Source organism: Schistocerca piceifrons, chromosome 5, assembly GCF_021461385.2.
Source record: "Schistocerca piceifrons isolate TAMUIC-IGC-003096 chromosome 5, iqSchPice1.1, whole genome shotgun sequence".
NCBI lineage: Eukaryota > Metazoa > Arthropoda > Insecta > Orthoptera > Acrididae > Schistocerca > Schistocerca piceifrons.
The window spans coordinates 232,263,331-232,275,626 of NC_060142.1; the positions used below are offsets into that span (position 1 = coordinate 232,263,331).

Sequence of the window (12,296 nt, forward strand, 5' to 3'; positions counted from 1 at the left end):
GTGACGGCCAATAAACTGCTGTCGGTAAAGTCAACCACTCGGCCGTGGCGTTCCTCTTGCCGGATGCTCTGGCGGGAAGAGGTGGCCCTCACACGTCTTCGGATCGGGCACTGTCCTCTCACACATAGCTTTTTATTACGGCGAGAGAATCCTCCGTTTTGTGATGCCTGTGGTGTGCACATCTCTGTCCAGCACATTTTAACAGACTGCATTTTATACCGTGATGCAAGGTCAGAAGCACAAATTGATGGGGATCTGCCTTGTGTTTTAGCTAACGATGAGACGTGTGTCTAGGGTTTTTAAGTTTTGTGATGTGTCTGGACTCTGGCCTAAACTTTTAGGCTGGAGGTTTTAGTGTATTGCAGATTGGCTGACTCCTCCCTTTTTTCCTTGCGGTCAGCCAGCCACTTCCATCTGCTACATTGTCTTAGCTCCCTCTGCATTTTCTTCCTGTGTTGTCCATGTTTTACTGCTGACACCCTGCTTCATCCCACGCTTCGGTGTGGGTGAGCACATATTTTTCAATTATTGTTCCCCGTGTTTTATGTTCCGTTTTATATAAATGTTCTGAGCTTTTTCTTGACACCAGTCTCACTATGTTACTGAACGGGTGCTGAAGACCTTGCTGTCGTGCGCCCGAAAAGACCCCTCTACTACTACTACTACTACTTTGTTTTCATAATCTGTGGCCTCAACCTTTGCTAGTTCCTGTCCTCCACCTACCTATCTCTTTCTCTGCTCCCAGTCCAGTACACACATGCCTTCTATCCTGACAATCCCCCTTCTCTTCTCTACCCCCCCCCCCCCCTCCCCTCCAGAACTGTCTCCCAGTGCTGCACCCAGCGGCCCATCCTGTACCCAGCACTTCCTTGAATCCCCTCCCCACAGGCAGCACCAGCATCTTCCTCCTCCCCCCCCCCCCCCCCCCCCCCCGACTTCCCTCCTCACTTAAACTGTTTTTCTTCAATCTCCCCACCTCACACCACCTCTGTATCCCCACAACCCATTCCAGAAAAAATTACTGCTTACCTCAGACACAGTAGCAGTGTGTTGGAGAGAGAGAGAGAGAGAGAGAGAGAGAGAGAGAGAGAGAGAGAGAGAGAGAGAGAGAGAGTGTTGTGCTTGTGTGAATGTGTGTTTGTTTTCTACATCTGATGAAAGACTTAGTCTTATAGCTAAATACATGGTGGCTATAATTAAAGTTTTGCTACTTGAGAGAGCCCCCTGAAAAATGAGTGGTTGTAGGACAATGGAACATTTGTAGAGACATGTGGAAGAGGAGAGAAATAACAGTTAAAATATTGAAAGAAACACATTTTAAAGAGGGTGATGTTTAATTGTGTATCATGTTTACATTCCATGTTACGAATGTTGCTCATTGTGACGACTATCTGCATCTTGACACCCTGGAACCACACTAGAGATGGCTCTACTGCTGTCCAAAACATCTCAAGTTGGCTACCTCTCTTCCTGTCCTCATCTTCAGCCTCAATGTGTGTTAGTCAATTGATAAACCCTGTCCTTTAGGTAATCCCACAGCTAGAAATCACACAGGTTCAGATCTGGGGATCTTGGTGACCACACAGTATGTAATAATCAGCCAATGATTCTGTTTTGTCCAGATGCATTATGGAGTAACTGAGTGACCTCATGAGCAATGTGTGGTGGAGCTCCGTCAGGCATCAAAATAAAATGCAAAGCACTTCTCTTCAGTAGAGCAGGAATCACATGTTGGCGAGTCAGCTCGCAGTACTGTGCCATTCACGCTGCATATCCTTGGTCCTTCGGGTCCAAGTTCCTCAAAGAAAATCTGGCCAATTATGAACTGTGACATCAAGCCACACCATATAGTGACATGTTTACTATGCAGAGGAACTTCGTGAACATTCGTTGGTCATGATGGTTCCCAAATGCTACAATTGTGAGTGTACACTGCCCCATCGAATGTAAATTTGCTTCATAACTTCACAAAATGTTACACGGCCACATATCATCAGCTTCAACCCTTGTAAGAAATGTAAGAACAAAGTCTACTGAAATTTCTGTGTCATGTATCAAAAGTTGGGGAGTAACGTGAAATTTGTACTGATAACAACTAACAATTGTTCACAGAACTTTTCAAATGGTGAACCACGGAATGTTTATTTTTCATGACATAACTCGTGCACTGCTTGAAGACAAAACATTGTCTCCAGCATTCTCAGCCATGGTAACAGTAACTTCTTGAACAATTTGTGGTGCAATTAGCCATCAGCTCTTCCAGCAGCAATTCCCAAATCACCAGTTAATTTGAACTTCTGAATTGTGTTCTCCAATGCCAGTGTGGCAAGAGGACCTCTATGTTTTTCTTTAATGTATCAATACTCGCGAATAGCTGCAGCAGTCTTGCTGTTGCATTGATAAAACATCTTTGTGTGTAAAGCCCTGCTCACCTTGTCCAGACCCATGTTGACTGTCTGCAACTGTAATGCACAGTGCTTGTGTTCCAACTCTATGTCGCCGTACCAGTACTGGTGTCTAAAAGACAAGACATAACACTAACATTACTAAAAACGTAAATCCTACTGTGCACAGTCAAAACATAATTCCTAAAAATTGGGTACATATACAGTAAATAATTTTCTGTCTATGCTGGCTCTAGTGGTGAATGTTTGTGTATAATAATTCGGTAGATCTAGCATTCTTTTTCGTTGTGCCTGTCTGTGACTCAGCGCCTCCTCTATGAGGTGAGTAACAGTCTGTCCTTTCCTTATTGTTACTAAAGACTTTTATTTGTATCATGTCTGGCAAATGGTGCAATAATAGAACAATATCACATCTCATTTGTTTATTGATGTTTACTGTTGGTGACACATGCTTTCAAATTTTGAAGCATAAGTAAACATCTATCGTTGTACACAAGTTAAAAATTTATTGGAGAGCAATGTTTCTTCCTTGTGTCTTAATGAAAATTGTTGGTTAAAATATAGTGAAGTATCATTAACAATGTAGATTACACATATACATGAGATTTTATATTTAGACAACACAATTTATTGCAGGACATATTGGTATAATAGATTATGATGAAGTTGAACTGAATAATTTACATCGGCAGTTACTTCATTCTGAAGCAAGCTTGGGAACACCAAAGGTTGAATCTGCTGTGGAAGCCTTGAAAAGGTAAGCAGTATTAATGCAACTCTTCCAGAATTAAACACTTCTTAAATTAAATTTATTTTACTCTATCAAGAACTGTATACTTTGGCAGTTGTCATACTGTTGAAACATGTGTTACCTCTGATTAAATGGCTTCCTCTCTAATCTATATGTATAAAAGGCAGTGTCCTTACTGACTCATCATCACCCAGCCCAAACCGCTAAGGACAGAAACTTGAAATTTGGAGATGATGTGGATCTTATACTGTAGGCATCATTTAAGAAGGGATTTTTTAAAATTCCAACCCTAAGGGTGGAAAAAAAAAACTATTGTGGCAACTCTGAAGCTTGGCATACAAAATTTGGTATTTGGTTTCTTGATCAGAATTAAGAAATATGTGTTTCAGAAGTTTTGGAAATTTAACCCTATGGGGATGAAATAGTGGGTAAAAACTTTTTTTGAAAATATGTCATTATTGAAGAACCAATAAACTATTTTTGAAGCTACATCTGTGAATATTGGTATTTGACTTCTTGGTTACAAATAATGAAATGCGTGTTTCAGTGTTTATGGAAATTAGGCTATTAAGGGGGTAAAACAGGAGATGAGATTTTTTATGAAAATATTTGAATGCAAAAGCATTTTTAAAGCTATGAAATTTTGTCTTCTCAGTTAAAAATAAAAAAATATGTGTTTCACTGCTTTTGGAAATTCAACCCCTATAGGGATGAAATGGGGGATGAAAGCTTTTATGGTAGTCTGCATAATCCTACAAGAAAGATAATTCTCAGGCAGCCAATATCCTACCTTCAAAACTGCTGTAGGAACTGTGACAGCCATGATAGGGTTTCAGGAGTCTGTACACTTGTTCACTTGGGTGTCCATAATGAATGGATACCTCTTCCTGTAACTTTCGCTGCTGCAGCTGTATGGATTTGGATGTGACCACTGATATCACTCTGTGTGATTTTTGCTTACCTCTGACAGGGAAATTATGAATCCCGAGATGATCAAATTGATGCAATAACTGCCTCCATCCTTCCTCCTACTGACAGGACTTCAACAAGCATGATATCCTTTGGGGCAGCCTCAAAGGGGTTTTCGTATAGAACTACTACTCTCTAATTATGACTTGTGTTATCTCAATGATGGAATGCCTACCCTGTCTAGAGCAGCTCTTAGCATACTCTCATTCATCAATCTCATGATATGCTCTTCTTATCTTTTTCTGTGGATAAAATTATCTGTGCACAATGATCTCCATGACAGTGATCCATTTTCCAGTGGTCTTGTTGATTCAGTGCCTATTTTCATCAGACAAGCCTCCAATTTTTTTTCTAATTAACTACTCACCCGAAATCGATGAAACTGGCGTTACTTCTCGACGTAATCGCCCTGCAGACGTACACATTTTTCACAACGCTGATGCCATGATTCCGTGGCAGCGGCGAAGGCTTCTTTAGGAGTCTGTTTTGGCCACTGGAAAATCGCTGAGGCAATAGCAGCACGGCTGGTGAATGTGCGGCCACGGAGAGTGTCTTTCATTGTTGGAAAAAGCCAAAAGTCACTAGGAGCCAGGTCAGGTGAGTAGGGAGCATGAGGAATCACTTCAAAGTTGTTATCATGAAGAAACTGTTGTGTAACGTTAGCTCGATGTGCGGGTCCGTTGTCTTGGTGAAACAGCATGAGCGCAGCCCTTCCCGGACGTCTTTGTTGCAGTGCAGGAAGGAATTTGTTCTTCAAAACATTTTCGTGGGATGCACCTGTTACCGTAGTGCCCTTTGGAATGCAATGGGTAAGGATTATGCCCTCGCTGTCCCAGAACATGGACACCATCATTTTTTCAGCACTGGCGGTTACCCGAAATTTTTTTGGTGGCGGTGAATCTGTGTGCTTCCATTGAGCTGACTGGCGCTTTGTTTCTGGATTGAAAAATGGCATCCACGTCTCATCCATTGTCACAACCGACGAAAAGAAAGTCCCATTCATGCTGTCGTTGCGCGTCAACATTGCTTGACAACATGCCACACTGGCAGCCATGTGGTTGTCCGTCAGCAATCGTGGCACCCACCTGGATGACACTTTTCGCATTTTCAGGTCGTCATGCAGGATTGTGTGCACAGAACCCACAGAAATGCCAACTCTGGAGGCGATCTGTTCAACAGTCATTCGGTGATCCCCCAAAACAATTATCTCCACTTTCTCGATCATGTAGTCAGACCAGCTTGTGCGAGCCCGAGGTTGTTTCGGTTTGTTGTCACACGATGTTCTGCCTTCATTAAACTGTCGCACCCACGAACACACTTTCGACACATCCATAACTCCATCACCATGTGTCTCCTTCTGCGCACCGCGGAATTTGAATCCGCACCAGACGTCATGGACATCGAAGACCCATAGACGTCTCTGCACCATCGTGCCGTAAGCTGCGGCGGTGCCCGCCTCCTGGCCCGCTTTTAGTGTGAGGGCGCCACAGTGGAACACGGTGCCCCAGCGGCCAATAGCAGCACCCCCGATAGCGTACTTAAGTGCCGGCCTCTTGCTCAGCCAGTCAGTCTAATCTTGCTTATGTCAGTTTACACCTCGCTTTGCGGTAGACAGCCTACTTCCTTGTTCGTGTATGAGTGGATGTGTGTGTTTCCTTGTGACTCTGTTGTTTGGTCTTGTTGTATTCGTTCTGTCCTTTCGTTGGTCGTGTCCGTCCTCTTCCATTGTGTTGTTGTTCGCGGGCCTCTGTGTGGGTCCCTCCACGCTTTCTGTCATTGCTACCCCGCGACCGTCCTGGTCGCAGTTACAACATTTTGGCGACGAGGTAAACGGTGGTCGTTGTTGGTATGGAGGCAAAGTTGGTCTGTCTGCTGGAGCAACAGCAGCAGCTCATGCAGCAGCAGCAACTCCAGTTAGACATCTTACAAAAGTTGCTGCAGTCTCTAACGGACAAAGTCGATGCCCGGGAGGCGTTACCACACCAGCTTCAGAGTCCTTGGGTGTCCGATGTTTTCCCGCATCCACCGTCGTTTCCACGCTTAAATGATGCTAAAGAGGACTGGGAATCCTACTTACAAAGGCTGAAACAACATTTCACGGCTTTTCAAGTCACGGACGACTCCTTGCAGTGGTCGTTGTTTTTGTCTTGGGCCTCTCCGGACACGTTCTTTCTTCTCCGCAAGCTGGTACCGTTGTCCGATCCTGTGGCTCTCTCTTTCCAGGAGATCTGCCTTTTGCTGACAAACTATTATTCCCAACGCTACCATGTAGTCGCCTCTCGGCTAGAGTTCCACCAGTACCATAAACAACCTGGTCAATCTTAGCGTTCCTGGGTCACGGACTTGCAGGGTCTCAGCAGTCGATGCGATTTTATGTGCACCAATCAGCAGTGTAAGTCTTCGTATGCGGACTCTCTGATCCGGGATGTGGTCGTTCAGCTCGCTCCCAACCGTGAGGTCCGTACTGCGGCACTGAAACTCGACAACCCCTCCTTGGAAGAGATTCTCCGCATTGCCCATTCCTTTGAAATTGCTCAAGCGGCTAACGAGCGTCTTATGGCGTGACCGCAGGTGGCAGCAATCACAGCGTCACAGCGGGTTCCGCCCTCGCAACTTCGACATGGCCCGGCCAACAGGGGCCAGTGCCATTGGAACTCCTCGTGTTCTGACATCTCTATGGCACTGGCGCCTTCGGTCGCCCCTCGTCACCAGTCGTGCGGCCCACTTCCGTCTTGCCCACAGTGCTTTACTGCCCATTCGCGGACTGATTGTCCCCACCGCTGGAAAACGTGCACGCTGTGTAACAAGGAGGGCCACATCCGATCAGTTTGTCATAGTCGCTCAACTCGATCCAGTCCTGCCCCTCCTGGGCCTCAAGATACCGTCCATGCTCTGCAATCGGTCGTCCCACAGGATGACCCATCAGTGCGGAAGATTTTACTCATGCTCTGCATTTTCACATAGGATGTCAGTTTTCAGGTCGACACTGGGGCCACCATCTCCGATTAATATGGTGACATATACACGACTGGGCTCTCCTGCGTTGTTGCCTCCTTCTCGCCATATGGTCGCCTACGGAGACGGTTGCATTCCCCTTCGTGGGCAGCTCGTCATCCAGGCGACATACAAGCGTGTTCCGTGGCTCCTTACCCTCTTTGTCGTCGACCATCCGTCGGCTTCAAATATTTTTGGCCTGGATGCGTTTCAAATGTTTGGCTTTTCAATTTGCCACAAAGTTAAGGTCGTTTCCACGGCTGTTCCCTTTCAAGACTTGGACAATCTGTGCTCCGCTTTTGCGTCATCATTTGCACCGGATCTCGGATGTGCTTCCAGCTTTCAGGCGCACATCACCCTCCGGCCGGATGTACAGTCTCGCTTTTACCAGGCCCAGCCCCTTCCGGTGGCCTTACGGCCAGCGGTCAAGCAGAAACTTGATAGGCTCCAGGCCGCTGGCATGCTGGAACCTGTAACTTACAGTGCATGGGCGACACCACTGGTGGTCATACGGAAACCCAATTGGTCCCTTCGGCTGTGTGGGGACTTTGGTGCTACAGTCAATTCTCAGTCCCTCGTTGACACTTTGACACTTACCCCATTCCCCAACAGGAAGACCTTCTTGCCAAGCTTGCCGGGGGAGAGTAATTTTCCAAGATCGACTTGGCTGAGGCATACCACCAGTTGCCCTTGGATGCCGAATCTCAGAACATCTTGGTTATCAACACACCTTTCGGATTGTATAAGTACAAGCGCTTTCCTTTTGGTGTCTCTTCAGCGCCGGCCATTTTCCAGCGATTCCTGGAGCAGCATACACAGCCTATCCCTGCATGTGTGAATTACCTGGATGACATCTTGGTCACAGGGCATTCCCGCCAGGAACGTTTGCAAAACCTCAGCGCCTTATTTCACGCTCTGCAGTCTGCTGGTCTACGCTTTCAGCTGGACAAGTGTTGTTTTTTTCAACCGGAAGTGGAATACTTAGGCCACTGGCTTAGCAAAGTTGGCATTCGCCCTTCGGGTCGTAATGTCACGGCCATTGGTGCCCTTCCTCATCCCAAGGACTTACCAGAACTACAGGTGTTTCTGGGCAAGGTTACTTATTACTTAAAGTTCTTGACCCAGGCTGGCTCCGTTGCTCAACCCCTCAATCACTTGCGTCGCAAAGGTCCGCCCCTTGCCTTACTCCCTTATCTCCGGACCGCCCCTTGGTTGTGGCAGCTGATGTGTCGGCATACGGCATTGGGGCTGTCCTCGCGCACCGGGATGCCAATGGCTCTCAACAGCCCATCGCTTATGCCACTAAGACATTGACCCCAGCACAACGGAACTACTCCCAGATTGAAAAGGAGGCCTTGGCGATCGTGTTCGCCATCCAAAAATTTCACATCTGTCTCTTTGGGGCAAAGTTCACCCTCCTGACGTACCATAAACCCTTGGTTACACTTTTCGGACCTCACACTCACCTTCCCGAGCAGATGGCTCAACGTCTCCAGCGCAGGGCATTGTTTTTACGTAATTACACTTACACCATCCAGTATAAGCCCACCACCCACCATGCTAATGTGGACACTTTGTCACGTCTCCCAGCAGGCCCTGATCCTGCCTTTGACCAACATGAGGTCTCCTGCTTTCACATTGATTCTGCCCACTGCGATGCGCTGGATGGTTTTCCTCTTATGGCTGCTGACATTCCTGCAGCTACCCGCCGCGACCCTGTCTTGCGGAAGGTTCTCAACTATGTGGTCCACGGGCGGCCGTCCTATGTTACTCGTCGGATGCAGTCCGATTTCAGCTCCTGGTGCCACCTGTCCCACAGGCTCTCCGTGGTCGATGATGTCCTTCTGTTGGCCACGGAGTCAGATGCCCACCGGGTGGTCATCCCTCCGGAATTGTGGCTTCAGGTGCTCAGTTTGTTTCACCACGGGCACTGGGGTATGTCCCGTATGAAGGTTTTGGCTCGCTGGCATGTGTTTTGGCCCAGCATCGATGGCGATATTTAGCGCCTGGTCTGTGGGTGTTCTGTCTGTGCACGTCACCAGGCAAGCCCCCCTTAGTCGTTTGCACCCTGGCCTGTGCCTCGCCGGCCCTGGGATCACATCCATATCAATTTTGCGGGCCCGTTTTTGGGGTCCATGTGGTTACTCATCGTTGATGCCTACTCCAAATACCCCTATGTTGTCCGAATGGCATCCACCACCATGGAGGCTACACTCACGGCCCTGGCCCAGATTCTCACCATTGAGGGCCTGCCCCACATGTTGGTCTCCGTTAATGGTCCCCAATTCACAGCATCCTCCTTCCACAACTCCTGTCAGGCCAACAGTATCAAGCATATCTGTAGCCCCCCTTGCCACCCTTCATCCAGTGGCGCGGCGGAGAGGCTTGTCCACACTTTTAAACACCAGTTGACTAAGGCGGTCGACACATCTCCAACCACGTCGGACCTCACCTTTTTGAGCACCTATGGCACTACGCCAATTGACGGTCGCAGTCCGGCAGAGCTCCTTCATGGGCGACAGCCGCGGACCCTGCTCCATTTGCTGATGCCCCAACTCCCGGCTCTCGCAGCAGTATGCCCCTGGCACAGCCGTGTGGGCCCGCGAGTACGGGCGCAAGGCGGGTTGGACACCTGCCATGGTCGTCGCGGCCCATGGGCGAAATGTGACATTGGTGAAGACGTCGAAAGGGTTGGAGCGCCGCCATCATAATCAGCTCCGCCCTCGTGCTGCCACAGGACTCGTGCTCCCACCTCTTTCCCTACCTCCTTCAGGTACAGACGTGGTCCTCTAGTCACAGTCCCTGCCCCTGGTTGCCGTCACCCCACGGGCCTGCCGCTGGCCCTCTCCGCCTCCGGGTGGATCGGCGGCTCCCTCCCCCATCCAGGAATCTGGTTCGGCTGCCATGGATACCTCGGGCGTCCCTTCCTCCCCACCACTAGCAGTTGATACACCCAGTTCCTCTTCCCACTGCCACCCACCTAGGCACCGTCCAGGGCGTTTCTGCCCCTACGCGCAAGTTTCAGGGGGGAGGGATCTGGTACCGCGCGCCGCAGAATTTGAATCCGCGCCAGACGTCATGGACGTCGAACACCCATAGAGGTCTCTGCACCATCGCACCGTAAGCTGTGGCAGCACGCGCCTCCTGACCTGCTTTTAGTGTGAGGGCGCCACAGTGGAACACATAGTCCTAGCGGCCAATAGCGGCACCCCCGATAGCGTATTTAAGCGCTGGCCTCTCACTCAGCCAGACAGTCTAATCTCACTTATGTCGGTTTACACCTCGCTTTGCACTAGACAGCCTACTTCGTTGTTCGTGTACGAGTGGATGTGTTTGTTTCCTTGTGACTCTGTTGTTCGGTCTTGTTGTATTCGTTCTGTCCTTTTGTTGGTCATGTCCATCCTCTTCCATTGTGTTGTTGTTCGTGGGCCTCTCTGCGGGTCCCGCCATGCTTTCTGTCATTGCTACCCCGCGACCGTCCTGGTTGCAGTTACAACAGTTAGTTAGTTAGATGGATAGAGAGAGGGGGGAGGGAGCGGGAGAGAGGCAGAAATGCAGAGGAAAGATGAGTTTTCTGCAAAAACTAGGGGAATAGCAGGAAAAATAACACGTTAATAAAAGGGGGAGGCCAAAAGAATGGGAAAGGGGGCACTTGCACATAGGAATTAGCAGAAATTGAAGCCAAGGCTGTTGTGTTAATTGAGGGTGTGCCACAGAAAATATTCTCACCTGCACAATATAGTGAAGCTTGGGAGGGGAGGATTGAAATTGTACAGATAATGAAGCAGTTGTTGAAGACATTGGTGTTCACAGAGGCCATTCATGTGAGTAGACAGAATTCTCCTACCCTCATATGTCATTGCACAGTAATAGCAACAGAAGTACTAAATAGAGTTAACTGCTTCCAGGTAAGACACTAACTTTTATTAAATAGGAAATGCCTATTACTGTAATGCTGTAGAAGTATATAGGTGGATGGGATAGGGCTTTCGTGTATTCAGCTGCAAGAGAATAATGCCTGTGATACAATATTGATAACAGGGAATCTATAGAATATGTTACAGATGATGTGCATGAGTGACAAAACTCTACTTTGTGGGATCCCTCCTCTCAGGATATGACGAGAAACAGTTGAAGTTCTGGTAAAGGATGTAATCTAGTTCCTCATTGTTTAGGAAGTAAGGGGAATATTCATCAATAGCTGGTTCATAGTTGTGACATCTTTTTGGAATAGGAGAAGAAATTTGTTTGTTGATAAACTGACCACAGTACTGTCTTTCTGCAAAGGCTCTGGAAACCTTACTAGCATGTTTGAGTAACTACGTTACATCAACCACAGTTACTAAGGATGTAGAGGAGGAAAATATGACATGAAATTGATGACAGCTTTGATATACACAGGGTGTATCGAAAATGAAAGTAGAAAATGAGAGTGGGTCATAACAAGCATATTTCACACAGCAACCCATGTCCGCAGGCGCACAACATGCTATTCAAACCATCATGGTAGCAGGTATGCAGGACAACAATTTCAATGCATTTGTGACATCAACGTAAAAAAGTCAGTAGGTTGAAGTTTTATGACCTTTATTTGCAAATGCTGTTGTCGATATAGTTGCGAAGATTCCGGGCAGAACAACGCTATGGGTTTTCCACCTCTTACTGTGGCGCGGACGCAATTCTTTGTGCTGTGTGAATGCCTGTTTGATAGGTGTTGCAGAGAGAGTGCATACTGCAGAGTATGGTTCACCTTGATTCAGTTTGCCATCAAATGGGGACACTCATGTGTTTGCTACTGTGTGGAGCAGACAGGAAGTGGAGAGCTATTCTTGGGAGGAAAGGGCATGCACTTACTTATGTGACATCAGATGGAATTGCTCATACTGCCCAGCATTTGTATGTTCGGTAGTTTCCGAATAGACAAGTGCCAGGTCTGCCATTCACAGGTCCGTACGAGAGACAGGTTCACCTGAGGTACATTTTCCACCGGCACATTCTTGTAATAGCACATATGCATTTAAGGTCTAGTTTGAAACCCAATGTATTCATTTTGTGTTAGTGGTGTGAAGCACAGATAGACATGGTTGTCAGCGCACAATGCGTACACCAGGTTTTGAAGAGAAACCATTAGCAGTATTGGAAAACACACTCTCAGCAGGCTCACAGTGTGTTGCATG

The 12,296-nt window shown here is 47.6% G+C and overlaps 1 protein-coding gene across 2 annotated transcripts in view; it reads left to right on the plus strand.

Moving 5' to 3' along the window:
• LOC124798420 (adenylyltransferase and sulfurtransferase MOCS3) overlaps nt 1-12,296 on the plus strand; it is a 200,505-nt gene that overhangs the window by 124,355 nt on the left and 63,854 nt on the right. For both annotated transcript variants that reach the window (XM_047261821.1, XM_047261820.1), the window contains exon 5: nt 3,042-3,162. In XM_047261821.1, coding sequence (XP_047117777.1) covers nt 3,042-3,162 — 121 coding nt within the window. The remainder of the gene's footprint in view (nt 1-3,041; nt 3,163-12,296) is intronic.